Source organism: Palaemon carinicauda, chromosome 4 (assembly GCF_036898095.1).
Source record: "Palaemon carinicauda isolate YSFRI2023 chromosome 4, ASM3689809v2, whole genome shotgun sequence".
NCBI classification, from domain to species: Eukaryota; Metazoa; Arthropoda; class Malacostraca; order Decapoda; family Palaemonidae; genus Palaemon; species Palaemon carinicauda.
In genome coordinates, this window is record NC_090728.1 from 188,617,369 (window position 1) to 188,644,087 (window position 26,719).

Consider the following 26,719-nt stretch of genomic DNA (forward strand, 5'->3'; position numbering starts at 1 on the left):
GCACTAGTGGTGGATAATGTGGGAGGGTGGGCTGTGGCACCCTAGCAGTACCAGCTGAACTCGGTTGAGTCCCTAGTTAGGCTGGAGGAACGTAGAGAGTAGGTCCCCTTTTTTTTGTTTAGTTTAATTTGTTGATGTCGGCTACCCCCCAAAATTGGGGGAAGTGCCTTGGTATATGTATGTATGTATCTTGCACTAAGGACACGAAAAAGAAACAAACTCCACTAAAGAATTACATTTATTAGACTTGAGACTACTCAGGAATGCTACAAAATTCAATATAAGATGCATAAAGACTGAAAAAATAAATACTTACTCTACACCTCAGATACCAGCTATAATCATTGAAGTATAGAAAGGGGTGATTTTACATCTCTTTTTTTTTATCTAAATGTCTAGGTGAAACTGAAAAGTTAAAATAAAAATCACATGTATAATTCCAGATGTGCTTCTAAGTTTACATCTGCAATTATCTTCTCCTATTTTTGAGTTAATAAACGACTACCATACAGGTCATGCAACTTCTATTTGTGTAAATATATATTCACAAATAAATCGTACTTGTAGTCACTGGAATATAAGTGTACTACAGTAGCTTCAAGACAAAAAATACTGCAGCTGTGTACAGGCAAAACACTGATAACTAAAATATAAAAATTTGTCACGTTATTTGTTAACTAATTTTTAAACAAAAAGATCAAAATTGTTTAAGCCAAATACTCCACAGTATACTGAATTCAGCTCAATGCATTTAAATGTCTCCACAAACCTAAATTATCTCAAGAATAATTCTATTTTGTTAGGTTTGTAAAGTTCAAACTTTGTTTTTCATGAAAGGTTTTTTTTACTTAAACAGCTAAAGCATCCGGAAACATCAACATGAACCCATGTCAAGACTCGCCACCCTACAATCCTCCTGAATAAAAATCCTAATATACAACAAATAAAATCTCCTTCGATCCTATGGTTATTCTATTCCATGAAAAGGAGTTGGTGTAAATAAATATACAGGGATAAAATGCCCATTTCCTTTATATGAAAGTTTACTTCCATTCATATTTAATAAAAGTAAATTGGAAAATACTGTCTACTACAGTTGTTTACTTTTGTGAAAAATCAATATAAAAAAATGGAAAAGTGATTACAGTTTTTACAATAACTATTACATATTAGTGAAAATCAACACTGAAAAAAAAAAGCATCGTGTTATGTCAAATAACTGACTAAGAAAACACGAAAGATTAAAATCCCAACCTGTGAAATTATTTTGCAATATAAAGAACATATCTGTATGTATATTTAAAAAAACTTATATGTATAGTGTGCGCTTGTTACCAATCTATCACATGAGCAAATGGGTTCAATGAATGTACCAATAATTCCAACAAAGCACTGTAACCTCAAAAAGTTTCCCTGTAACAAACAATTTCAAATGCTACGGCAAGAACCACTTTGGAAAAAGTCAATACGTCAGTTTCTACTACTTACAGAACTTCAAAATACAGTATACAGTACTGTACGGTATTTCAAATACACAAGTTATAAGTAACGATCTATTTACCGAGCTTCCTGCATGGCCTTGCAGTAAAATTAATCGCGTGATCATTGTGATAGTATTGAATATGAAGACTCTTAGGGTATGATGAAATAACGTAATCCGTATACTGATACGTGAGAGTAAGACTCAACGATAAGTTTTTAACATATTTAAACACTTCCAAACTGTACATCTACAGCTTAACCTTTGAAAGATGCAAGGTCAAGTCTTTAAAACTGAGGTTATATCTTATCTGTCATGTATGAGGTTATACTTCATGTCATGTATAAATACTGTATTGAAAATACAAATCTACTTCCAACAAAATCTCAACTGTTTTCCGATTATGAAAAAACTTATACGCAAGCACAATTTGCTGTACAACACAAGCAAATGTTGATTTATCCCTGTACAGGGAAAACTAAGAACAGCCTAATAACGCTGACCAAGACAGTGACAAGATGCGATTTCCTTTATAAAAGACATTACGATCAACATTATTCCTGTAACTGTCAAAGTTAACGAAAGCTTGTTTATATGAAGATGACTATAAAATGTCTGTAATGTATGCTATAAGGTTAACTTCCTTTATATTTATCATACACTACATAAAACACACCAAAGTGGTAAAAACAAAGGTGATGGTACTACTGCATGACAATAAGAAGTCACCCCTCTTTTGCATTGACCACAAAGAGGCTTTGTGGTGTAGCATGAACTCCAATAAATGTCAAAGCTCCTCAAGCAGATATTACAGTACATTTAGTTGTGGTTGTCAAGCTTTGATCCTAATGCAAAAACAAGTCCTGTGTTGCAACTAGCTTAAACTGCAAATGAATGTTAAGTAGGAGGTGATATCATCCTATCAAGGTCTAAATAATCACCAGCACAATTCAATGCATTAAAGTGATTACAGAATAATTTAATCAATTATACAATACAAAATTAAGTGTGTAAAACTAAAATTTCTTGGTGCTATATGCTTTAGCACTAATCTAAAAATAAACTAGTTCAAGATGATTATATTTTGTGGATGAGTACAATACTTTCAATGAGACAATACCCAAAACATGAAAACATTTATGACAAAAAACGCATAAAAACAGAGAAAGGATTAATCACAAGTAATGAAAAGTTGTTTTTTTATTACAAGTTACCACAGGGAAAGCAATCACTCAAAACATTATGGACTCGCTAGATTTATTTTGAAATTCTTTAATAGAGAAATCACAATTTTCATTACCACTGGTTAGAGATTTTAATTCATTAAAATATCTAACAAGGTTGTAACCATTTAACTACTGTGCAAAAATGCAATCTTTGCATTCCTCAACACAATACTGAAAAGAACGAACACCACGCATTTTTACGCTTCAAAAAAAGGCTGTAACTAAGAAATGTCATACTGTATTTAAAAAAAAAAAAAAAAGAAAGAATGAATTTCATACAATCTTTTGCACTTTCCACTAAAATCCCTATCTGGTATCAGGGGAATGTGATAAAAGACCGAAGAACATTTTTTTCACACTATCCAGATCTAAAGAACATATGACATATAAAAATCAACAAAAATAACTATCAAATTGGGGACATGAAAGCACAACCTCTTCGGATGCCACAATACGAAAAATAAATTGTATTTCCATTTTAATAAATGAAATGCAGTATAATAAATTTACAATACACACTTCTGAACAAATATGTGAACTGCAAGGAAAGGAGCCTAGATAACGTAAAGTTCAATTTCTTAGGCAGTGCACTGAGACATTGATTAGCAGAATAAAAGAAATATGGGTTATGGTTCATTTCATTCTTTGCACCTTAGTAAAGGGATGCTGGCAACCAACCTGAATGAGCTTAGATGTACAGACAATTTAATAAAAAAGGAAAATGGCTATAACCTGTTGTAATAAATAAATGTATTTTCAAAAGAATTTCAAATTTCATTTATGTCTTAATTTACATGCACACCCTAGATAGTCAATACAATACACACCACGAATCATTCAATTATAGACACAATGTACACAACAAAGGATATTATGTTTCTTAAAAGCACCTCCTTCGTGTACAGAGTCCATAACGCACCTTCTAGGCATAAGGATAATGGCATTTACCCAAAAAGAAAACTGATGCTTGCGTGCCATGCTGCCGATTTCCTTTGCAAAAACACACACATTATGGGAAAGTAAATTTATTTCCCATATAAGCGGTAGCGAAGAAATTTTACCAGTATAAAAATGTTCCTAAGTTTCTAATAAGCTCTATAACTTACATGAAAATTCACCTCTTGGCATAACACATAACCAGGAATAGGGAACTCACTGCTCCGTAATGGGCTGACCAAAGCCAACTAGTAACTGTAGTTTTACTTTCCCCCTAAAAAATAATACTTAGGATATATTCGTAAAGGAGTGAAATGAGGTTGTGATAGACCTCGTGAAATATTCAGCAGTAAGAATTTTCTCCTTTAAAATGTTTCTGAACACATGTACTGTATTAAAAAATACACTTATCTAATTTACAAGATTCTTTTCTTATTTCGAAATCATAATCAGATTTTCTATGGACTTTAATACTTAACAATATCAATCCTCTATTTCAATATCAATTCTTAAACTCTATAGTAGAGCAGTTTACATGGACTTCCTTTTGCATATAAAATTTCACTGCTTCAAACAGTTATATAATAATCCTCTTTTCCAGCTATAGCTATGGCTTACTTGAATAAGCAGACAGGACCAAGGTTCAGTATGTTGGGAACACAATCTATGTACACATTTTCTCAAGTTACAAAACAGAAAACATAAAATCTTAAAACAAAAAACCCTGAAGTAAAGTTACAGCCATTTCCTTCAAAATTTTTTCCTTATATCATAAACACTCGGAAATAAATTACTATACATTTTTAAACCTTTTTGATAACTTTTGAAGTGAGAACATAAAAAATGATAACTTTTGAAGTGAGAACATAAAAAAATTGCTTTGATAATGACTCACACAAGAAAGAAACCAGATATTAAAAGAATACATTTCAGAGCATTAGTGAAAGGATCAAGTTGTCAAATGTATGTCAACATACTGATAAAAAAATGGACTTATATTTGCAAATCTAACTAGACCCTATTAAGCCATAAGATACAGGTGTTGAACAGATTTAGGGTTTGGATATGGGTTCATGGCTAGGACAATATTATTAATTTTCTTTTCACAGTATCCATTCACTCTCAGCAACGGACTATTCTAGATGCAGCTAATCTCTCGAGAACGATGGCGATGGCAACTACGTATACAAAAAGAAAAACCACTTGTACTATCGGGATAGCAACTTCCATATTAAGCCACTAGTATGGCTATTCTAAATATGCAAGAAGCATCCCAATATGGGAAATATGTAAAATATCAAAAACTCTATGAAACAAAACAATAACAGACATTGCAAGAAGGGGGGAAGGGAGAGGAATGGGCAGCCCATGGGCTTTCAAAGTGCTGAAGACATGAGATTCCTTAAAACTAGAAAAATTCTTCTTTGTACACACTCAGGAATTCAATGCTGCCGCAAGAACTACAGAAGCGGACCTCAGTCAATCAATATCACATCACCTGTTCCAACCTTCTGCAAAAACAAAAAAGTAAAAACTGAAAATAAAATGCTCTCCATAGAAAAATGTCTCTCATGCAATAATAAAATGAAATAAAAATGCTGTACCATTTATGCTGACCACCCAAGAGATTTAGTGTTTCAAGTTGCAAAAAGATGTAATTTTGCTGACTGTATTACTTTATGTCTAAAAATATCCACTAATCAGTTGCCTTACTATGAAAATTCTTTAATATGAATTTGTTATTTGTTTAACTTATACACAGAAAAAATGATAACATCTTGAATTCTTTTAGGTGCCAGTAAAATACAACTTTAGAAAATCTAGATTTTTTTGCCTTTAACATTCCAAACAATTTTTAGTCAACTTTCAACTTATCCTTTCCCTGGTTTAAATGTCACCTCTCATTAATAAATCCTATAGAGTTCAGATTTTCAGACTCATAAAACTATTTTCTACATCTACTTTTCAGTCTGGTAAATTTTCCACCTTATCCCTCATCAAGATGCGTTCTTGAAACAAATCCTCTACAACATTCATCCATATTATAAACTTTCCTGATACTGTACTTCCATATTTACTGCATTTCCGACTTCCTTCAAACAATATAATTTCTTAAAATCTCAAGTCTATCGTCTACCAACTAGATTTATCCTTGCTTGAGGGTACTTTCAGGTAAACTGATCTATCTCATTTCTCTTCCTCTTGTTTTTTGTAGTTTTTATAGTTTACGTATGAAAGATCTAATTCAATGTTATTAACGTTCTTAAAATATTTTACTTTGTTTATTACTTCTCTTGTAGTTTGTTCATTTTCTTATTTCCTTTCCTTACTGGGCTATTTTTTTCCTGTTGGAGCCCTTGGGCTTATAACATTTTGCTTTTTCCATCTAGGATTATAACCTAGATTATAATAATAATAAATGTAAGTAATGAGGTTCGTGGAAAAAGAAATGATCTAAAAATAATGTTTTTCTAATTATCTATTGCCTATCACACAGACAAAAAAAAAAAAAATGCTTTGCAGACCTGCTAAATCCCTTAAAGTGAAATGTTCACACTACATATCAAATGAGTTACTCTGCCATGGACTCACAGAACCATGGGTACCTGTTCAGTTACTCTAGTCTCCTATGGTCTATTAAAAGAAATACAAAAATTCTCGGGTATCAAAAAAGATCACAAATTTGTTAATAAGGGCATTTTGCGTTATAGAATGGAATTGCTTAAAAAGATCCTACTTAGAAAATAAATAATATTACAGGGAACCAAACCAGTCAAATTATTTCATCAATAAACTTCCTGTCAATCATCAAGAAAATTCTGATAGAATTGCAATACAATACATTTCATACTGTCTTTTGTTTAGAGTAAGAACAAACTTAATCATTTTGACTCGTTACATTGACAAACCATCGCAAATCTAAGGTTTCCATTACACATTGGGTTTTAACTTCAAGAAAGTTTTGGCGAATTAAAAAAAAATTAGTCTAACGCAATGACACAAATACTAACAAAACTAAATTTGACATAATGACATATTGACACAGAAACTGTATAAACTTCTGCAAATGAAGTATAAATAAACATACAAAAGCTTCCAGTCAAGAAAAACTATTTTCTATCTACAGTGGATATCTTCAAATCAAAGGTATGCAAATATGAAAACTCTTGGGTATTCAAAGACAGAACTCTCCTTCGAGAGAAATTTTCTTAGGCAAACTAGTAAGACAATGCAGACTATAATGATAAATGTTACTAAATAAGGACTTGCCAATTCCCCGAGTATCAAACCGACAGTTATGTTACAGTACAAATCTAAATTATCATTAGGGAGCAACTGCATCGAGAGGGGGCGAGAGAGAGAGAGACAAGTACTTGCCACCCACTTCTCACAGCGTTTGATCCAAATACCTGTTATTGAAGAGGCATCTGAAAAAGACCGTCACCACATGTTCAGTTTCAACTTACCTCTTACATGAAGTGGTAGTATCACTATGAAGAAAAATCCTATCTTATAGCCTAAGAGAATTACCGATACGGCAAACAAATTACCGAAGGTCTTTAACTTCCAAACTTAACCCTTTTACCCCCAATGGACGTACTGGTACATTTCACATAACTCATCCCTTTACCCCCATGGACGTACTGGTGCGTCCTTGCAAAAAACTGCTATTTAAATTTTTTGAGAAACTTCAGGCATTTTCCAAGAGAATGAGACCAACCTGACCTCTTTATGACGTAAATGAAGGCTGTTAGAGCAATTTAAAAAAAATATACTGCAAGATGTGCTTAAAAAAAAAAACCCTGGGGGTTAAGGGTTGGAAATTTCCAAATAGCCCGGGGGTAAAAGGGTTAATAGGTTCCAAGAGGCGGTTTGTAAGCCGAATTTTGTTGAAATTTTACCTAGGGTAGGCTTAACCTGACTCCCATGTGTATGATTTCCAGCTACAGCAGGCAATAAATAGTCAGGTTTCATATGAAATAGATAGCAGGTTATTGCAAATGTTGTTTTGCTTACTGTAATGATACAATAATTGTCTTAGTACAGTATTTCTTTATCTTTGTTATTTTCATTTCTCCTTCTTCTTTAGATTGCCCGGAGCTTCTCTCCGGACGGGCTTTTTGACGGTGCGTCTAGCCCCTAGGTGGTTAATATTTTCAGTTGGATGTGTGTTTGCACCTCTGAACGTTTGTAAGTTAAGGACCTTCAGTACTACTTTCATACAAATGAACAATCTATATGGAAGTCTAAAGCCCATTAATTTGAAAAGCAACTCTAATGCAAAGAATGCCAATACTTTAGAGGGAAAAAAAACCCTGTATATTACAGCTCCGTAAAATCATTTTTAAGGACCGGCTACAATGATATGACGCAAAAATTACCTTTTTATTCTACTTCCAAATCAAAATGATGTGCCCACCTAAATTCATCTGTTAAACCATCAAAAACACATTCATACCAATAATATCACTCAATATTGACCAAATTATATTTATCAAGGGAAAATCATTGACATTTAAGCCAATGAATAGCAAAATATTTTTTCTCTTATTAACCCCTAAAGCCTAGAAAAGGAAAAAAAACCATAACGAAATAGGAACATGAGCTGATATGTAAGGACAAAGCTGTCTCATTGGATCAAATACCCACCTTATAGAGTTATAAAAAAAAAAAAAGAAAAAATAAATAAATAAATAAATAAATCATTTCAAATTTCAACACACTGCTTCAACAATAATAATCTACAGTGACTATTCACACAGAACTAAGTGAGCGAGCATTCGAATCTCAAAAAAGGAGGGACTATCTTCATTTACTTTCCTCTCAGATTCCACTATCTTGGATTAGAGTTCTCTTGCTTGAGGGTACACTCGAGCACACTATTCTATCTTATTTCACTTCCTCTTGTTTTGTTAAGTTTTTATATTTTATATAGGTGATATTTATTTTATTGTTACTCCTCTGAAAATATTCTATTTTCCTTTTTTCCTGGGCTATTTTCGCTGTTGGAGCCTCTGGGCTTATAGCATCATGCTTTTCCAATTAGGGTTGTAGCTTAGCTGCTAATAATAATAATAATAATAATAATAATAATAATAATATACAACAAATTATTATTATTACTGTATTACTTGCTGAACTATAACCATAGTTGGAAAAGCAGGATGCTATAAGCCTAAAGGCTCCAACACGGAAAATAGCTCAGTAAAGAAAGGAAATAAGGAAATAAACTGCGAGAAATTTAAGAACAATGACGACATTCAAATAAAATTTTCATATATAAGCTATAAAAACTTCAAAATAACAAGAAAAGAAATAACAAGTGTGCCCGAGCGTCACCTCAAGCAAGAGAACTCTAACCCAAGTCAGTGTAAGATCAGGGTACAGAGGCTATGGCACTACCCAAAACCAGAAAACTAAGGGTTGATTTTTGAGTGTCCTTCTAGAACTACTTACAGAGAGGAAATAAATATTCAGAGGTTACTGTACTGCAATCTACCTCATTTAGAAAGTCCAACCTTCATTCTTACGTAAATCAAGTGATATTTTGAATTCTAGTGGCTAGTGGATTTAGATGTGGATTGGAAATATCAAACGTTACGTAGTCATTTACATGCTTTTAAAATTCACTTATGGATATTTCTTTTGTTTCCGTTTACTAGCTTACCTTGACCCTGCACATTCTTCACCACAGAACAAACTATTTATATTGTTTCTTTCTCTTTCTCTAGCACTGAAAGACAGCAAGGTATCAATCAACGTAATAGCGTTTACATTTGAACATTTCGTTTCACTCAAGTTTTGCTGCATTCTTTCTACATTTATCAACTCGGTAATTCCAATGATTAAAGTTTTTATTAGGTTTTAACATTCTTTCTCGCTTCAGATGTTCCCTTTCCATTCTCCACATTGACCACAAAGCATTACTCAACTTATACCTTGCATTTACTATACAGTGAAATACAGTATATTTATGTCAGGCAAAGGTCATAATGATCAAGTAGGATAGTGCCACACACCAAATTAATATAACAACGCAGGAAGGGTGACTGAAATGACCAAAACAAAATGCCTTCCCATATGGAAAATATCTCAAAACCTACTGTATCATTTCAGGAGTTTTCTGACTATAGAGAGTGGTTAGCAATGGCTTACACATCAGCTCCTACAGTTTGCCCTTGTATATCTTAAAAAACCAGTCCTATGGGTTCAAGGGTTAATAGAGTTAATAGAAATTAAGTTTCTAAAAACATTTACTTTATAGAAACACTGTTCAATGTTAATATTGATTGTTCACAATGATCAATCCACGTGAACTCTAAAGTGTTTCGACCGACGATAAAGTGCGTACCTTAGGAGTTGGATTTTGCTGATTGGTTGAACTAGAAGCAGCCGAAACTCCTATAGTGGAAGTGGATGCAGCACTCGTTGACCTTTCCACATAATCAGCTGAAAAGGACTTTTCCGTTTTGGTGGTCGGCTGCCCTCTAACTAATCCAGCTGCCAACTGAAAATGAAAATATCCGGTGTAAGAGATCTTCGTCTTCAAAATTCAAAGGGAATAAAAAATGTGCAAAAATTATTAAATGGGATAAAGTTTCTTATAACGTGACCTTTATATAACTGAATAAAGAACTTTCATCCCTTCTATAACAATGAATGAATAATTTGAAGTTCTCTGGCATCCTGACATCGAAAGTCATTGACGCGGATATCGTTTATTATAAATAAAGATTAAAAGAATATTCAATTAAAACCAGAAAAGTAAATATGTTACAAAAGTTAAATAGCATTAAGAAGACCTGCTTCTGATATAATTTAAAAATGCCACTACCATTGTATGACACACGTCCAAGGATCTTGGCAAGGATGAACCTGCCATCCTCACCTCGAGCCTCAAACAGATATCTATTTCTTTCTGAGCTATAAGTGTGGCATTCAGTCAACAAATGCCTCACTGCCAAGGGTATCAAACCCTTCTATAACAAAGAATCCTTAGAGATGTTGACAGACATTACCTTATAGATATTGCAAGAATAATAATTTTACTACTGCTATTACAAAGAAACCTTAGAACTGTTGACAAACATTACCTTATAAATATTGCAAGAATATTAATTTTACTACTGCTATTACAAAGAAACCTTAGAACTGTTGACAAACATTACCTTATACATATAGCATGAATAATAATTTTACTACTGCTATTACAAAGAAACCTTAGAACTGTTGACAAACATTACCTTATAAATATTGCAAGAATATTAATTTTACTACTGCCATAAAGATACTAATAAAGTGCATATTCGATTCCTGGATGCTTCAACTGTAACTTTCACACATATCAGTGTTACCATAAAGTGGTGGTACTTTGTATTTAGAACTTCAATCCTATAATCTATACTTTGAGAAACTCCTGTAAAATTTGTAAAATTCTTGAGAAGTGGTCATGAGCTACCGGTAGTTATCTGGGGGAACCTACTGGAAACAAGAAGGTCGGCTGTGTATTTAACCTTTGTGGTAATATGTTATTTTCATTAGTAAAATAAATTTTTGAATATACTTACCCGATAATCATGTAGCTGTCAACTCTGTTGCCCGACAGAAATCTACGGTAGGGATACGCCAGCGATCGCTATACAGGTGGGGGTGAACACCACAGCGCCATCTGTGGTCAGGTACTCCAGTACTTCTTGTCAACACCACCTCAATTTTTTCCTCGGTCCACTGGTTCTCTATGGGGAGGAAGGGTGGGTCAATTAAATCATGATTATCAGGTAAGTATATTAAAAAATTTATTTTACTAATGAAAATAACATTTTTCAATATTAATCTTACCCGATAATCATGTAGCTGATTCACACCCAGGGTGGTGGGTGGAGACCAGCATACATGTTAACAAAGAAGCTAAGTATCCCGTATTTTATTTTATTAGTTATTCAAAAATAACATAAAATAAATAAGTACCTGGTAAGGAAGACGACTTGAACCATTACTCTGCCTTTATTAAGTACGTCTTCCTTACTGAGCGTAGCGGTCCTCTTAGGATGCTGAACGACTCTTAGGTGCTGAAGTATAAAGGGCTGCAACCCATACTAAAGGACCTCATCACAACCTTTAACCTCGGCGCTTCTCAAGAAAGAATTGACCACCCGCCAAATCAACAAGGATGTGGAAGGCTTCTCAGCCGACCGTACAACCCATAAAAAGTATTCAAGAGAAAGGTTAAAAAGGTTATGGGATTATGGGAATGTAGTGGCTGAGCCCCCGCCTACTACTGCATTCGTTGCTACGAATGGTCCCAGGGTGTAGCAGTTCTCGTAAAGAGACTGGACATCTTTGAGATAGAATGATGCGAACACTGACTTGCTTCTCCAATAGGTTGCATCCATAACACTCTGCAGAGAACGGTTCTGTTTGAGGGCCACTGAAGTAGCCACAGCTCTCACTTCATGTGTCCTTACCTTCAGCAAAGCAAGGTCTTCTTCCTTCAGATGAGAATGTGCTTCCCTAATCAGGAGCCTGAATAGGTAAGAAACTGAGTTCTTAGACCTTGGAAGAGAAGGCTTCTTGATAGCACACCATAAGGCTTCTGATTGTCCTCGTAAAGGTTATGACCTTTTTAGATAGTACCTAAGAGCTCTAACTGGGCAAAGTACTCTCTCCAGTTCGTCCCCCACCAAGTTGGACAGGCTTGGGATCTCGAACGACTTAGGCCAAGGACGTGAAGGAAGCTCGTTTTAGCAAAAAAACGAGCTGCAAGGAACATGTAGCTGTTTCAGATGTGAAAACTATGTTCCTGCTGAAGGCGTGGATCTCACTTACTCTTTTAGCTGTTGTCAAGCACACGAGGAAAAGAGTTTTTAATGTGAGGTCCTTAAAAGAGGCTGATTGGAGAGGTTCAAATCTTGATGACATAATGAACCTTAGGACCACGTCTAGATTCCAGCCTGGAGTGGACAACCGACGTTCCTTTGAGGTCTTAAAAGACCTAAGGAGGTCCTGTAGATCTTTGTTGGTGGAAAGATCCAAGCCTCTGTGGCGGAAAACCGCTGCCAACATACTTCTGTAACCCTTAATCGTAGGAGCTGAAAGGGACCTTACGTTCCTTAGATGTAACAGGAAGTCAGCAATCTGGGTTACAGTGGTACTGGATGAGGAAACTGCATTGGCCTTGTACCAGCTTCGGAAGACTTCCCCTTTAGACTGATAGACTCTGAGAGTAGATGTCCTCCTTGCTCTGGCAATCGCTCTGGCTGCCTCCTTCGAAAAGCCCCTAGCTCTTGAGAGTCTTTCGAAAGTCTGAAGGCAGTCAGACGAAGAGCGTGGAGGTTTGGATGTACCTTCTTTACGTGAGGTAGACGTAGAAGGTCCACTGCTAGAGGAAGAGTCCTGGGAATGTCGACCAGCCATTGCAGTACCTCTATGAACCATTCTCTCGCGGGCCAGAGCGGAGCCAACCAACGTCAGCCGTGTCCCTTTGCGAGAGGCGAACTTCTGAAGTACCCTGTTGACAATCTTGAACGGCGGGAATGCATACAGGTCGAGATGGGACCAATCCAGCAGAAAAGCATCCACGTGAACTGCTGCTGGGTCTGGAATCGGAGAACAATACAACGGGAGCCTCTAGGTAATCGAGGTAGCGAACAGATCTATGGTTGGCTGACCCCACGGGCCCAAAGTCTGCTGCAAACATTCTTGTGAAGGGTCCACTCTGTGGGGATGACCTGACCCTTCCGGCTAAGGCGATCTGCCATGACATTCATATCGCCCTGAATGAACCTCGTTACCAGCGTGAGCTTTCGATCTTTTAACCAGATGAGGAGGTCCCTTGCGATCTAGAACAACTTCCACGAATGAGTCCCTCCCTGCTTGGAGATGTAAGCCAAGGCTGTGGTGTTGTCAGAGTCCACCTCCACCACCTTGTTAAGCTGGAGGGACTTGAAGTTTAACAAGGCCAGATGAACTGCCAACAGCTCCTTGCAATAGATGTGAAGTGTCCTTAGCTCCTGATTCCATGTACCCGAGCATTCCTGTCCGTCCAAAGTCGCACCCCAGCCCGTGTCTGATGCGTCAGAGAAGAGATGGCGGTCGGGTTTCTGAACAGCCAAAGTTAGACTTCCTTGAGAAGAAAGCTGTTCTTTCACCACGTGAGAGTAGACCTCCTCTCTTCGGAAACAGGAACTGAGATCGTCTCTAGCGTCATGTCCTTTATCCAGTGAGCCGCTAGATGATACTGAAGGGGGGGGAGGTGGGGTCTCCCTAACTCGATGAACAGGGCCAGCGATGAAAGCGTCCCTGTTAGACTCATCCACTACCTGACTGAGCATCGGTTCCTTCTCAGCATGCTCTGGAAGCAATCTAGGGCTTAGTAGATCTTTGGGGCCGACGGAAAAGCCCGAAAAGCTCGACTCTGAAGATCCATACCCAGGAAGACAATGGTCTGGGATGGGACGAGCTGGGACTCCTCAAAATTGACCAGGAGGCCCAGTTCCTTGGTCAGATCCATAGTCCATCTGAGAATCTCCAGACAGCGACGACTTGTGGGAGCTCTTAAAAGCTAGTCGTCTGACGGAGCCGGACACAAGATCATGGTACTGCTGCACAGTCTGTGAACTGTCAACCATGGGGAAGCGAGGAAGTACAGTGACAACCCGAAGCTGTCTAGACTGTCTGGGTCGTACAGACAACTCCTTATCGGGTTACTGAGGTTGCCGCACTGCGTCACAACAAGTCACTTCTGCTGGTTGTTGAACGTCTTCCCAGTGACACACTGACTCCGTAAACAAAAAATCCTCTAACAAGGACTAAGCTTGGACTGCATGTCTTGCAACACAGCTCAAGGTCTAGGGAGCAGGTGTGGTAACAGACGGGGTTAGCGACTGAAGTGGAACCATTACCATCCCTGGAAGCATGTTATGCTTAAATAAAAGTCCATAGGAGGCTAAGCAGCTAAAGGCTCCTCTCCAAATGACAGAGTCCTCAAGGGAATATCAGAAGGAGGGAGAATAGCACTTTCTCATCTACAGGAACCATATCCGAGAAAAGCTAAGTTCTCTCAGTGAGGGTTTCACTGGTGCAAAAGCAGCAGACTAGAAGGCAACGTTATGAAACTGCTTGACAGTCTAGTGAGTTGGCAACAACCAAAGATGTGTGACTGAGAAGCATGCGGTAAGGTATGCAGAGCATGCTGTATGCAGAGCATGCTGTATGTAGAGCATGCTGTAAGGTAAGCAGAGCATGTTGCATGGCGTGCGGCTTATGCTGCATGGGATGAGGCTCATGCTGCATGGGATGAGGCTCATGCTGCATGGTATGAGGCTCATGCTGCATGGGATGAGGCTCAAGCTGCAAGGGATGAGGCTTATGCCGCATGCGTTGAGGAGGATGCCGCATAGTATGAGGCTCCTGCCTCATGGGTTGAGGCGGTTGCCGCATAGCATGAGGCTCCTGCCTCATGGTTTGAGGAGGATGCCGCATAGCATGAGGCTCCTCATAGCATGAGACTCCTGCCTCATGGGTTGAGGAGGATTCCGCATAGCATGAGGCTCCTGCCTCATGGGTTGAGGAGGATGCCTCATGGGTAGAGGAGGATGTCGCATAGCATGAGGCTCCTGCCTCATGGGTTGAGGAGGATGCCGCAAAGCATGAGGCTCCTGCCTCATGGTTTGAGGAGGATGCCGCATAGCATGAGGCTCCTGTGAGGTTCCTGCCTCAAGAGTTGCGTCTGCCTCAAGGGTTGAGGAGGTAGCTGCGCAGAGAGAGGCTCATGCTGTGAAGAATGCGGTTGCTGCATGCGTTGAGGCGGCTGCCTCATAGCATGAGGTTCCTCAAGAGTTGAGGTTCTTGCCTCAAGAGTGGAGGTGGCTGCCGCAAGAGTTGAGGTTGCTGCCTCAAGGATGGGGGAGGTTGCCGCAACGCAAGAGGTTGCTGCCTCGAGGATGGAGGAGGTTGTCGCAACACATGAAGCTCCTGCCTCAAGGGTAGAGTAGGTTGCTGCAAAGCATAAGGCTCCTGCCTCAAGTGTTGAGGAGGTTGCCGCATAGCAAGAGGTTCCTGCCTCAAGGAAAGTGGAGGTTGCTGCACAGCGCTGGTATCTGGCAACTCCCAATGCGGCAGCTCACGCGTGGAGCTAGGTTGAGGAACCTCAACATCATACGTCTGGCAGGGTGGCCTGCGCAGAGGTGGAGTTGAGGCGGCTGCCTCATGAGCTGCACAGCGCTGGTATCTGGCAACTCCCAATGCGGCAGCTCACGCGTGGAGGTAGGTTGAGGAACCTCAACATCATACGTCTGGCAGGGTGGACTGCGCAGAGGTGGAGTTGAGGCGGCTGCCTCATGAGCGCTCGCAGGAGGAGGTGTGCTAACCTTCTCTGCCTGAAACTCCTGCATCAACACCGCAAGCTGAGACTGCATTGTCAGCAGCATAGACCACTAGAGTTTAAGAAAGACAACAACAAACGGAGCTACTGTCCGTTGAAACTGAGGGTCTAAAACAGCTGGTGCGGCAACAGACGGAGTTACTGTCTGTTGCGATACCACCTTGCCTCTCTGGGAGGTGTGCAGTTGTCGTACTGCAGCAAGTCCGAACTGACCCAGTGCTAATGGCTACACCTAGGAGTTGGACTTGCGCGGAAGGGACCGACTTGCACTTAAAAGCTGCAAGATTTGGTCCATGGTTTCTGCGAGAAACCTCTTCCGCAGACGAGGAATAAAAGGGCTCTCTCGTCTTTGTGTGGGTGGGGTGATCACGTTGGTTACGTGAGTTGGTAACACCCGAAACCACGGAGGGAAACGTCTGTTCGTCGATCAAGGCCTGCTGAACCCATAAGTCCTTCGACATTACTTCTCCCCTGGGCTTGGGAGCTTGTAAGAGGTCCCAGACTAGGCGAACAACTGGCACGAACAGACGAACCCTCGAACGCAACACTTTAACACTGCGCTTATCACTTTATCACTTTTGATTTTCTGTTTGCACTTATTTCACTGAACTCGAAACTTTAAGTGGTTTGTACCTGAAACACGCAATTCTATCCTTCATTAAAAGTTAGTAATTGCGAAAACAGTATTACAATGTAACAGAAAAACATAATGAAAGATAAATAATTCAGTGGCTGGAAAAGAGACTAAACACTAGATCAAATAAACTACGTTTAAAATCTCTCACAGCATAAAGCCTGAGAACAAGAATAAAACTCTAGAAACGTCTACCTTCTTCCCCTAAAGAGACTAGGGAGAAGAGCAAAAACGATAACAACGTTACCCGCTTGAACGAAACGTTTATCCTCCTCTCTCTCCCTCCGTCTCTATCTCTCTCTCTCTCTCTCTTGACTTAGCACCTGAGAGAAGAGCCCAATATATATATTGTTAAAACATATTATTGTTAAAGGAAAAGAACTGAAAGATTTCCCAATAAAAAGTTCCTTTATTAGAATTAAAACCATTTAAGCTAAGAAAGAATGAACAAAACGCTAGAATCGGTTTACTCTTACTGCAACGTGACACCGTGATAGATTCTCTCTCTATCGTAACGATAGAGCGCAAGTTGAACGTTCTGAACGTCAACAACTGCAGAGACAAAACAAAACGTTAGTTCAACTTTGAAAACAGTACAAGACTATCAAAGAAATTCTTTCAAAAACATTAAAATAGCATAATATGTTAACAGGTAAAAACGAAATGACGGGCTCAATGTTAATTAACTTCGGTTCCAAGAAAAGACCGCCTACTATTAGGAAAGGTCGAATATAAACAAATATAAAAATTAATTTTAATAAGTTTATAATAATTTAAGGAAGTTAATCAAAGAGGCCTATAAAAGGCGGAGAGATATAAAATAAATCTATAACTTTTGTTAAGCAAAATTAAGAGAGTCTATACTCTCTTCGACACCAACACTTCCGTCTAAGGGAAGGGTCGGCCATTTAAAAGTGAAAGAGAGTTCATACTCTCTTCGTACCAAAATTAAATCAAATTAATTCCAAAAACTTGCTAAGCTAATGATATAGCTTCCTGAATAGCGAAGGCTAATTTCTAGAGCAAATACATCACCAAATCGTGAGCAATAACTCCAGAATCAACAGCGTATCCATGTAGGTCTAGCCGGAGGCACGACAGAGGAAAAATTGAGGTGGTGTTGACAAGAAGTACTGGAGTACCTGACCACAGATGGCGCTGTGGTGTTCACCCCCACCTGTATAGCGATCGCTGGCGTATCCCTACCGTAGATTTCTGTCGGCAACAGAGTTGACAGCTACATGATTATCGGGTAAGATTAATATTGAAAAAAACCATTTATTTGTTACATGTTTAATTAATTTTGTACTTTATTACCTACGGTATTTTCTTCTTATCTAAATTAAAAGAACCTTTTTCCTGTTTCCTGTTGTCATTAGTTGTAGTCTTCCTCATTTCCTGTTGTCATTAGTTGTACGACATTTTGGTACTGAAAGCAGGCAATGAAATTATTCTGGTACTACTCTAATCGATTCTGTAGATCTCTTGATGCAAAAAACCCTAAATTTTTCAGTATGCCATACTAGAAATGGATAGTTGCTCGTTGAGAAAGGAATTTCTTATTTATTTCTTCTTTCAATATGATTTCAATACAGTATCTAGTATTAATGATTTGCTGCGAATTTATCATAAATTAACATCTGAGCATCTATAAAATCATGCAAGATGCTGAAATGTTCATCACAATACTGAGTAACAAGAACTCAAAAAACTTGAAATCAATATTGCAAGAAAACCATTGGTTATGTACTATATCCTCATAAAACTATCTAAGATTAATACAGTGAACCCTCGCTACTTCGCGGTTCGACCATCGCGGATTCACCACTTCGCGGATTTTTTCCATAACCCTTATATATACAGTAATATATATATATATATATATATATATATATATATATATATATATATATATATATATATATATATATATATATGCATGTATTTATGTATATATGTATGTATGTATATATGTAGGTATGTATATGTGTATACATATAAATATATATATATATGTATATATATATAATATATATATATATATATATATATATATATATATATATATATATATATATATATATACACACACACACACACACACACATATATATATATATATATATATATATATATATATATATATATATATATATATATATATATATATATATATATATATATATCTAAAGTAGGAAGAAGTGATGTAGTTCTAAAGGAAAAGTATGGGAAATATGTCTGGGTAATAAGCAAAGCTCTACCTCCAGTTTGTTTCTTCATTATGATCAGAGATAAATGTAAACAAAACATTGGTTGCCATTTTTTATCGTGCTTTTTAGCGTGTTTAGGAAACGCATGATATAAAATCACCTTTAATATTTGTGCCTGTTTTAGTTTAGGGTACTGTAGTACATGCATTAAGTGTTCTGTACATTAATGGGTAGTTTGTTAACAGTACTACGTACAAGGGAAGGTTTTAAAAGTCTGAATATACATGTTGAATAAATAGGTAAATATGGTGTCACTACTTCGCAGATTTTCACCTATCGCGGCCGCGTCTGGAACCTATCTACCGCGATAAAGGAGGGTTCACTGTATTCCCTAATACACATCAAGTTCCATGACACCCTAAAAATGTACTGTATACTCATGGTCATATGAAAAGCACCACGGAACATTAACGAAGTTAACGAGTAAAGACTTCGAGTAAATTTCCTTTCTACCTCCATATCTATGTCACTGCAACACAGGTGGTGTTATGTTGATACCAGACAACAAATATATATAACTGAAGGAAGAACCTGAATAGAGAATTCTCACCATGTTAGCATAGGCATCTTTCCTTTGAGGGGTAATTTGCGTCATGTGATTGATGACTTGGTTTTCTCGCTGAATGTTATCTTCCAACAAGCGGAGTTGCTGCTCTAACAAGGGAAGCATTTCAGGATGATTACCGAATGGAAGAAGCTTGCGTTGCTCAGGAGCAATCATTGGGTTCTTGAGCTATAAAAGAAAATAAAACAGGATATAATGAGAAGAACAATACAATTTGTAAGAACTCACACACTTCTTAAAGCATTGATAAGATAAGGTAAAAAGCTGTAAGCATTTAGGAGTGAGATCGCAGGACTGAACTTTCACATATACAGTAAACAAATTTCAATTAATTTATAATACATTTGTTAAAACTTAAGTTTACATTTCACATGCATCACATTGGTTATGGTATCAGCATCATACATTACATTAGTTTTCGTATGACAATCATAACAAGGGTTAACATATCATCATCTAAATTTGCTTGGCTCTCAACATAACAAAATACATTCATTAACACAACAAACAATTTGATAAGTTTTTGTTTTTGCTTGAACAATGCTTTTTCTTTTCCATTGTGTACTAAGTCATTTACAGGTACAGTAGGGTCCCGAATTATGCGAGAATTTGGTCGATGAATGACCTCGTATAAATGGAAAATCGCAGATTTCGAAACACAAAACTAACAGAAATAATTACATTTGGCCATGGCAACCGGCAACTTGCTTATTCAAACGTGTTTACTACCCTTTTCCATTACTTTCTTTGTACTGTACTGTATTTCTTTATAATATCAAATAGTTCTTGTAAATAAATCAAACATTTAATATACTTTAAAGTTCTAATAACTTGAAAAATGGTTAAAATTACAACCAGGATGGGTGTAAACACTGTATATTTCCCGTTATAACACGACCCAAAATACAGACAAATTTTAATATTTGTCATATCTATTGTTTAAGACAACTGGTGAATAGTAAAACCATCACTCTATACACTAGCTTTTGTTGTATGATTGAAAATCCAAAATTATCAAAATAAAGGCGATTTTATATCATGCGTTTCCTAAACACGCCAAAAAGCACAATAGAAAACGACAACCAATGTTTTGTTTACATTTATCTCTGATCATAACGAAGAAACAGACGCATTTACACATCTGTGTATAGGTTAGTTTTTGCATCCACAGCAATCCTACCATTATTGATTATATGTTGATTTTGTTATTACCAATGCTCTACTTAATTTTTTCCTAAGAACTTCCAAATAAATGAAGTGAATGCCATTTATATAATGTTTTTCTTTATGATGCCGCCTGAAACGGAAACCTTCCATTTGTTCACGCTCCATCTTCGATCATAATAAACAAATGAACGCATTAAACACACATGATCAAAGTGATAACTAATGATATTACAAACATTTAGTAAACATTATGTTATTACAAATATTTTACTTACCGTATCCATATAAATTCCTAAATTCGTAGTGAAGCTGGAAACCTTTTTATTCCTTATGCGTTTAATCCACAATAGCAAACTGCCGCTAATGACAGAATGATAATTTACGATAATTCTAAACTGTTACAAAAGATAATTGTCCTTTCCATATCCAAAATATTTTTCCTAACTTCAGTTAGGAAAACCATATGCAAAACTGGTAAAAGAAGAAAGTACTAGGCCTATTTTTAAAGTCATCGAACAATTAGGTTACCGCTATTACGTTCGATGAGAGAGAGAGAGAGAGAGAGAGAGAGAGAGAGAGAGAGAGAGAGAGAGAGAGAGAGAGAGAGAGAGAGAGAGAGAGATGGTTTTAAATATACTAAACAATAAATATAGTTTATAACACATTGGTCCTTATGTAATATTAACTGTATTGATGGTTTGAATAAATTAAGAAATGGTGTAAACAATTCTTTGTTAACGTATTCGTACGTGCATATTCGTGAGAGCGGAAGCTAGACATCAGCTGATCTAATCACAGCCAAAAGTAAAACAAAAAGAAGTCAGCAATACTAGATTTTTAAAACACACCCGAAATCTAAAAACCCAAGTACATGTTTTATTATACCGCAATTGAGTATTTAAAGAGTAAAAATTTTCTGGAATAGAATGGTGTTTCCTAAAAAATAGTGGTTTGCTGACGAAATCGGATACCGTATTTTAAGCTATGATTGAAATGGATGTATACACGGTATAATTTTTTTGTTTTGTATTTAATTGACACTTTAAGAAAACGGATTTTGGTTTCTTCATCTATTTGTAGTTATTGTATAACACGAGAGAGAGAGAGAGAGAGAGAGAGAGAGAGAGAGAGAGAGAGAGAGAGAGAGAGAGAGAATCAGCTGTTGTAATCGAGTGCCGTGTTTTTGTTTCGTGTACCTCCTGAAGCGAGGAATTGATTGCCACAACTAACAATTGTCATGTTAATTTCATTCTTAAACTCAAGTTGCCATATGTTAACTAGGGTTTTATTTCTTACGGAGAGAGAGAGAGAGAGAGAGAGAGAGAGAGAGAGAGAGAGAGAGAGAGAGAGAGAGAGAGAGAGAGAGATTTGATGGCAGAAATCCTCTCTCTCTCTCTCTCTCTCTCTCTCTCTCTCTCTCTCTCTCTCTCTCTCTCTCTCTCGCGAGAGAGAATTTTTATTTTACCGTCTACTCTACAAAACTAATCTTTGCAAATCAAATGTGTACTGTTTAAAATATGACAAAATATTGCCGACTCGTTACCGTAGTTTAGGCTATTCACTGCCGATAAACGAACCCAGTCTACTCGTGAAAATCTTGAACGCCCGGAGGGAAAAATAAGGCTTTTATATATACTGTACTAAACAAAAATAATGCTTTAATATACAATCATTAACACTACCATTACAATTATCGTAAGGTTGGAGAAAGATAATGATTACCGAGAACGTAACCACAATTCTGTTTACATTTTGTCAGCTGGACTCGCACAGTTAACAGTTGATTTCATTGTTGATGTGGAATTTTATCCTTAAATAGGCTATTCATTATGAAATTATGTTAATAAGATGTAATGTTAATATTGTTTTGTAAAATTTATTATAAATCACCGTATTTAGGGCTACCAATATGCTTAGAAAGACAATAGATTTGATACATTTTATAGTGCTTGACTCGCAGACTTTGAACAGTTTCGCAGATACAGAAAATTTATTTTTGAAAAATAGAGGTCGCATGAAAGGGGAATCGTATAATTCGAACACGCATAATTCGGGACCCTACTGTATATCATTATATACATGCTGCATGGACTAGTTGCTCCTAAGCTTAAAGATTATAAACAAAAATATGAATAGCAAAGTTAAAACCCCCTTCACAAGATTATAAAATTACTGAAAATAAAAAGTACTTACATTATAGACCATCCCTTGCACTCTCTGATAGTGGTTGAGATGAATTCTTTGGATCTGCTTTGTAGCGAGAACAACACTTTCACACAGTTCATTCTGACTTAGATGTGGATTCTGAAGAGATAAAAATAAGTTTTAAAAGACCAACTGAATCTACAGCAAGTTTTCCATATACAGTACAGTAGAATACAAAATTTATTTCATTACAATAATATTATTGTATTCAGACCAAACCTTTGATAGCAAACAGGAATAAATTACTGCACTGTGTAGCCCAAAACCTTACCTGGGCTTTGATTGTATTCACAACACCCTCAAAGCTGAAGGGTGCCATCGAGAGGGATGGCATACCATGCTGTGTATGCATACCAGCAGCCAATCCCATAGCTCCAACAACCGGCATGACAGTATTTCGCTGGTTCTGAATTACTGAAAATATAAAGGAAATCAAGTCATTTCACTATAAATTATAGTACTTATAATTACAGTAACACATTACAAGTAGCATAGTCAATCACATTACCACATTCCAAGTAGCGTACTCAAACAATATTGAACTTACATGAGGCTAAAATGACATAGATTTACATTTCAAACTTCAGTAGAATCAGTAGAACTTCAAAAATTCAAAGTTGGAGCAAATGTTTTTATGTTGACCAGGCGGACATGAATCTTTTTATAGTTTATATATGACTTATCTGTTTTTGACGTTAATAGTTTATACAGTATAGGACATATCTGTTTTGACATTGTTACTGTTTTAGAATAATTTATTGTTAACTTGTTCTCATCATTTATTTATTTCCTTATTTCCTTTCCTCACTGGGTTATTTTTCCCTATTGGAGCCCTTGGGCTTATAACATCTTGCTTTTCCAACTAGGGTTGTAGCTTGGCTAGTAATAATAACAATAATAATAAGAGATATAAATTTCTTTAGTTAATCGAGAGAGATTAGTTCACCAAACTTTCAACTGAGCTCCACAAGGCACTAGAAGAGTTGGAAGACCCAGGCCTACATGGCTGAGGACTATGAAGCGTGAAGTAGGAGATGATGATTGGAGAAGTATCGATATAAAAGCTCAAGATAGGAAAGACTGGCAAAATCTAACCGAGGCCTTTTGCGTCAATAGGCGTAGGAGGAGATGATGATGATGATGAATCAATATTATTAAACAACTTATAACACCTTGGGCTATGGAATACACTCATTTGACATTGTAGTTATTATAGATAGATTTATGATTAGATGAATACTTCATGAGTAACTCTGCAGAATTTATACAATCACTGAAAATCAGATCATTCTTCTGTAAGTACAATTATTTAGGAAGTTTCGTCCAAAGGTTAAGAGTCACTGCAGAGCTGCAAACCTAGAATGCCTAGTTACTACTCCCTACCAAACAAATTTGCACTAAAATTCAAGAATAACTTGTTGCTGCCAAATCAAAACCCTTAAAAACTATGCTCCAGACTGCAAAGAATACTAACCATATCATTAGTATAACCAACAATAAAATCTAACCAAAGTTCATCTCTAGCTACATCCCTCTTCCTAATACAATATTAACTATGTGTATAGTATCACAAATTCTGTGATAAAACCAATGCTCATACTCAAAAGGTTCATTGGTTGACAAGTACATTTCTTTCCTCTGTATGGCAATGTGCAAAGTTGAGGCTTAGACAGAAAGAGGTTTGTATTATAAAAAAAATACCCTTGATAGCATTAGATGATTGATAAACTATGACAGATTATACTTACAGAAGCCCTTCTTCTCATTTTCATAATCTTCCCACGCAGCCTTACGCTCCTCCTCCGATAATTCTTCACCGGTCTGGTTTTCTAATAGCGAGTCATGTTCGTGGTAATTCACGATCCAATCTTTCTGACGTTTGAGAAGTTCAGCCAATAGTCGATCCTGAAAGAACAGACATTCATTTAAAGTATGTATCCAAGCAAATGATCCAACAGTTTTCAATTTTGTGTAGTTTCAGTTTCTACTTTCAGAAAAAGAAAGTTAATCAAAACATTTTATCTTCGCTTGGATCAAAGTCTTCCTATAACATTCAGCTTCCTGAAGATGGGCATTTAGCAATTGCTTATGTACAAACTATCAAAGCTTTGGTACAGCGATTACTGCATTACACCCGTTACATTAAAGATTGCTTGAGGGTAAATTCGGGCACACAATTCTATCTTATCTCCCTTCTTGTATTTTGAAGTTTTTATAGTTTATATATAAATAATCTATTGTAATGTTGTTACTGTTCTTAAAACATTTTATCTTAATTCTTCATTACTTCTCTTTTAGTTTATTTCCTAGTTTCCTTTTCTCACTGGGCTATTTTTCTGCATTGGAACCCTTAGACTTATAGCATCCTGCTTTTCAAACTAAGGTTGTAGCTCATCTGCTAATAATAACAATAATTTTACAAAATATGATTACTATTCAATAAAATTGTAATTCTAAAAAAATGTAAAAATGTAATTGAAAAACTACATACATCAGGAACTGCGGGCGTTTCTCTTGCATCCTTCTCTGCAGGAGTAAATTCATAGAGTTGTTGAAGATCTGCCATCTTGAAGTATCGCTTAATTTGGTGCTCGTCGACGACTCGAAGTGCCGTTGACATCTTAGTTACTTGCCTTGAATAGATCTTCTCTTCCATGGTTCCCTGGAGGAAGAATAGTTTAAATTTTCATGAGAAAAATATCAAAAGCAATTGAGGAATACTTTGGATCTGATTAAACCCTCTTCCTCATGATACTTCTGCTTTGCTAACCTTTCCACGATTCTAGATATTTCTGATCCAACTTTATATTATATGTGATTTAAGAGTTTAACTCTTTGACATAACTTGCCTTTCTCTAGAACTCAATAAAATACAGAAAATAAAAAAGCCTAATACAAACCTGTGCCACAAATCTATACACATAGCAAGGTTTCTTCTGCCCAAATCTGTACACTCTAAATATAGACTGCGAGTCGTGGGAGGGGTTCCAAGAGGAGTCAAAAATGACAACTCTGTTTGCAGCAACTAAGTTAATTCCAAGGCCACCAGCTCTTGTAGAGATTAAAAAGAGACGACACCTGGAACAGTAACGAACAATGATTAATCAAAGATAATGTCTCCGCAAAGACAGAAGGGCTAAAAGTCACCACCCCTATTTACATTTCTTACTCCTAAACAAAACACATGTCTGTCTAATGCAAAGAACACCATGAACTTGAAATATTAATAGCTAGAATATTCTAAATATACTGAATTTCCAAACTGTCTTGGCATATGTACTTCCGTACAGGAAATTGAGTAGGCATTGCATTGAAAATTTTCCAATCTAAACAAACCTAGAATAATATTCTAAATATACTGAATTTTCAAACTGTCTTGGCATATGTACTCCCGTACAGGAAATTGAGTAGGCACTGCATTGAAAATTTTCCAATCTAAACAAACTTTGCAGCCTACAGAATAATTAAATATATTTTCAGTATCAATGGGGAAGGGGAGCTGTGGCCCCCTAGCAGTACCAGCCAAACTTGGCTGAATGCCTAGTCAGGCTAGGAGGGGCGGAGAGAGGAGAAGTCCCCTTTGTTCCCTTATTTTGATGTTGGCTACCTCACCAAATTGAGGGAAGTGCCTTGGTAAATAGATAGATAGATTTTTAGTATTTGCACCATATCATTACTTGATGTAAATACACAAAAACTGCTTATTTTCCCATTATGAAATATTTTAAAAATAAGTGGGAGCAACATATATGGTAACTACTGCTTAGGAAGACAAGCTCACTGGATAAGGAGCAGAATGTTGAGTGAGTTACGAAGACAACGGAACCTCAAAAGCATATTGATGTATCCAAGAG

The 26,719-nt window shown here is 36.7% G+C and overlaps 1 protein-coding gene across 1 annotated transcript in view; it reads right to left on the reverse strand.

Moving 5' to 3' along the window:
* Positions 1-223: 223 nt before the first annotated feature.
* Positions 224-26,719, reverse strand: part of LOC137639793 (transcriptional regulator ATRX-like) — a 107,107-nt gene continuing 80,611 nt past the window's right edge. Inside the window, 8 exon segments of the mRNA XM_068372035.1 lie at positions 224-5,153; positions 9,995-10,150; positions 19,479-19,661; positions 22,854-22,964; positions 23,137-23,279; positions 24,614-24,770; positions 25,357-25,527; positions 25,766-25,943. Coding sequence (XP_068228136.1) covers positions 5,118-5,153; positions 9,995-10,150; positions 19,479-19,661; positions 22,854-22,964; positions 23,137-23,279; positions 24,614-24,770; positions 25,357-25,527; positions 25,766-25,943 — 1,135 coding nt within the window. The 3' untranslated portion in view covers positions 224-5,117.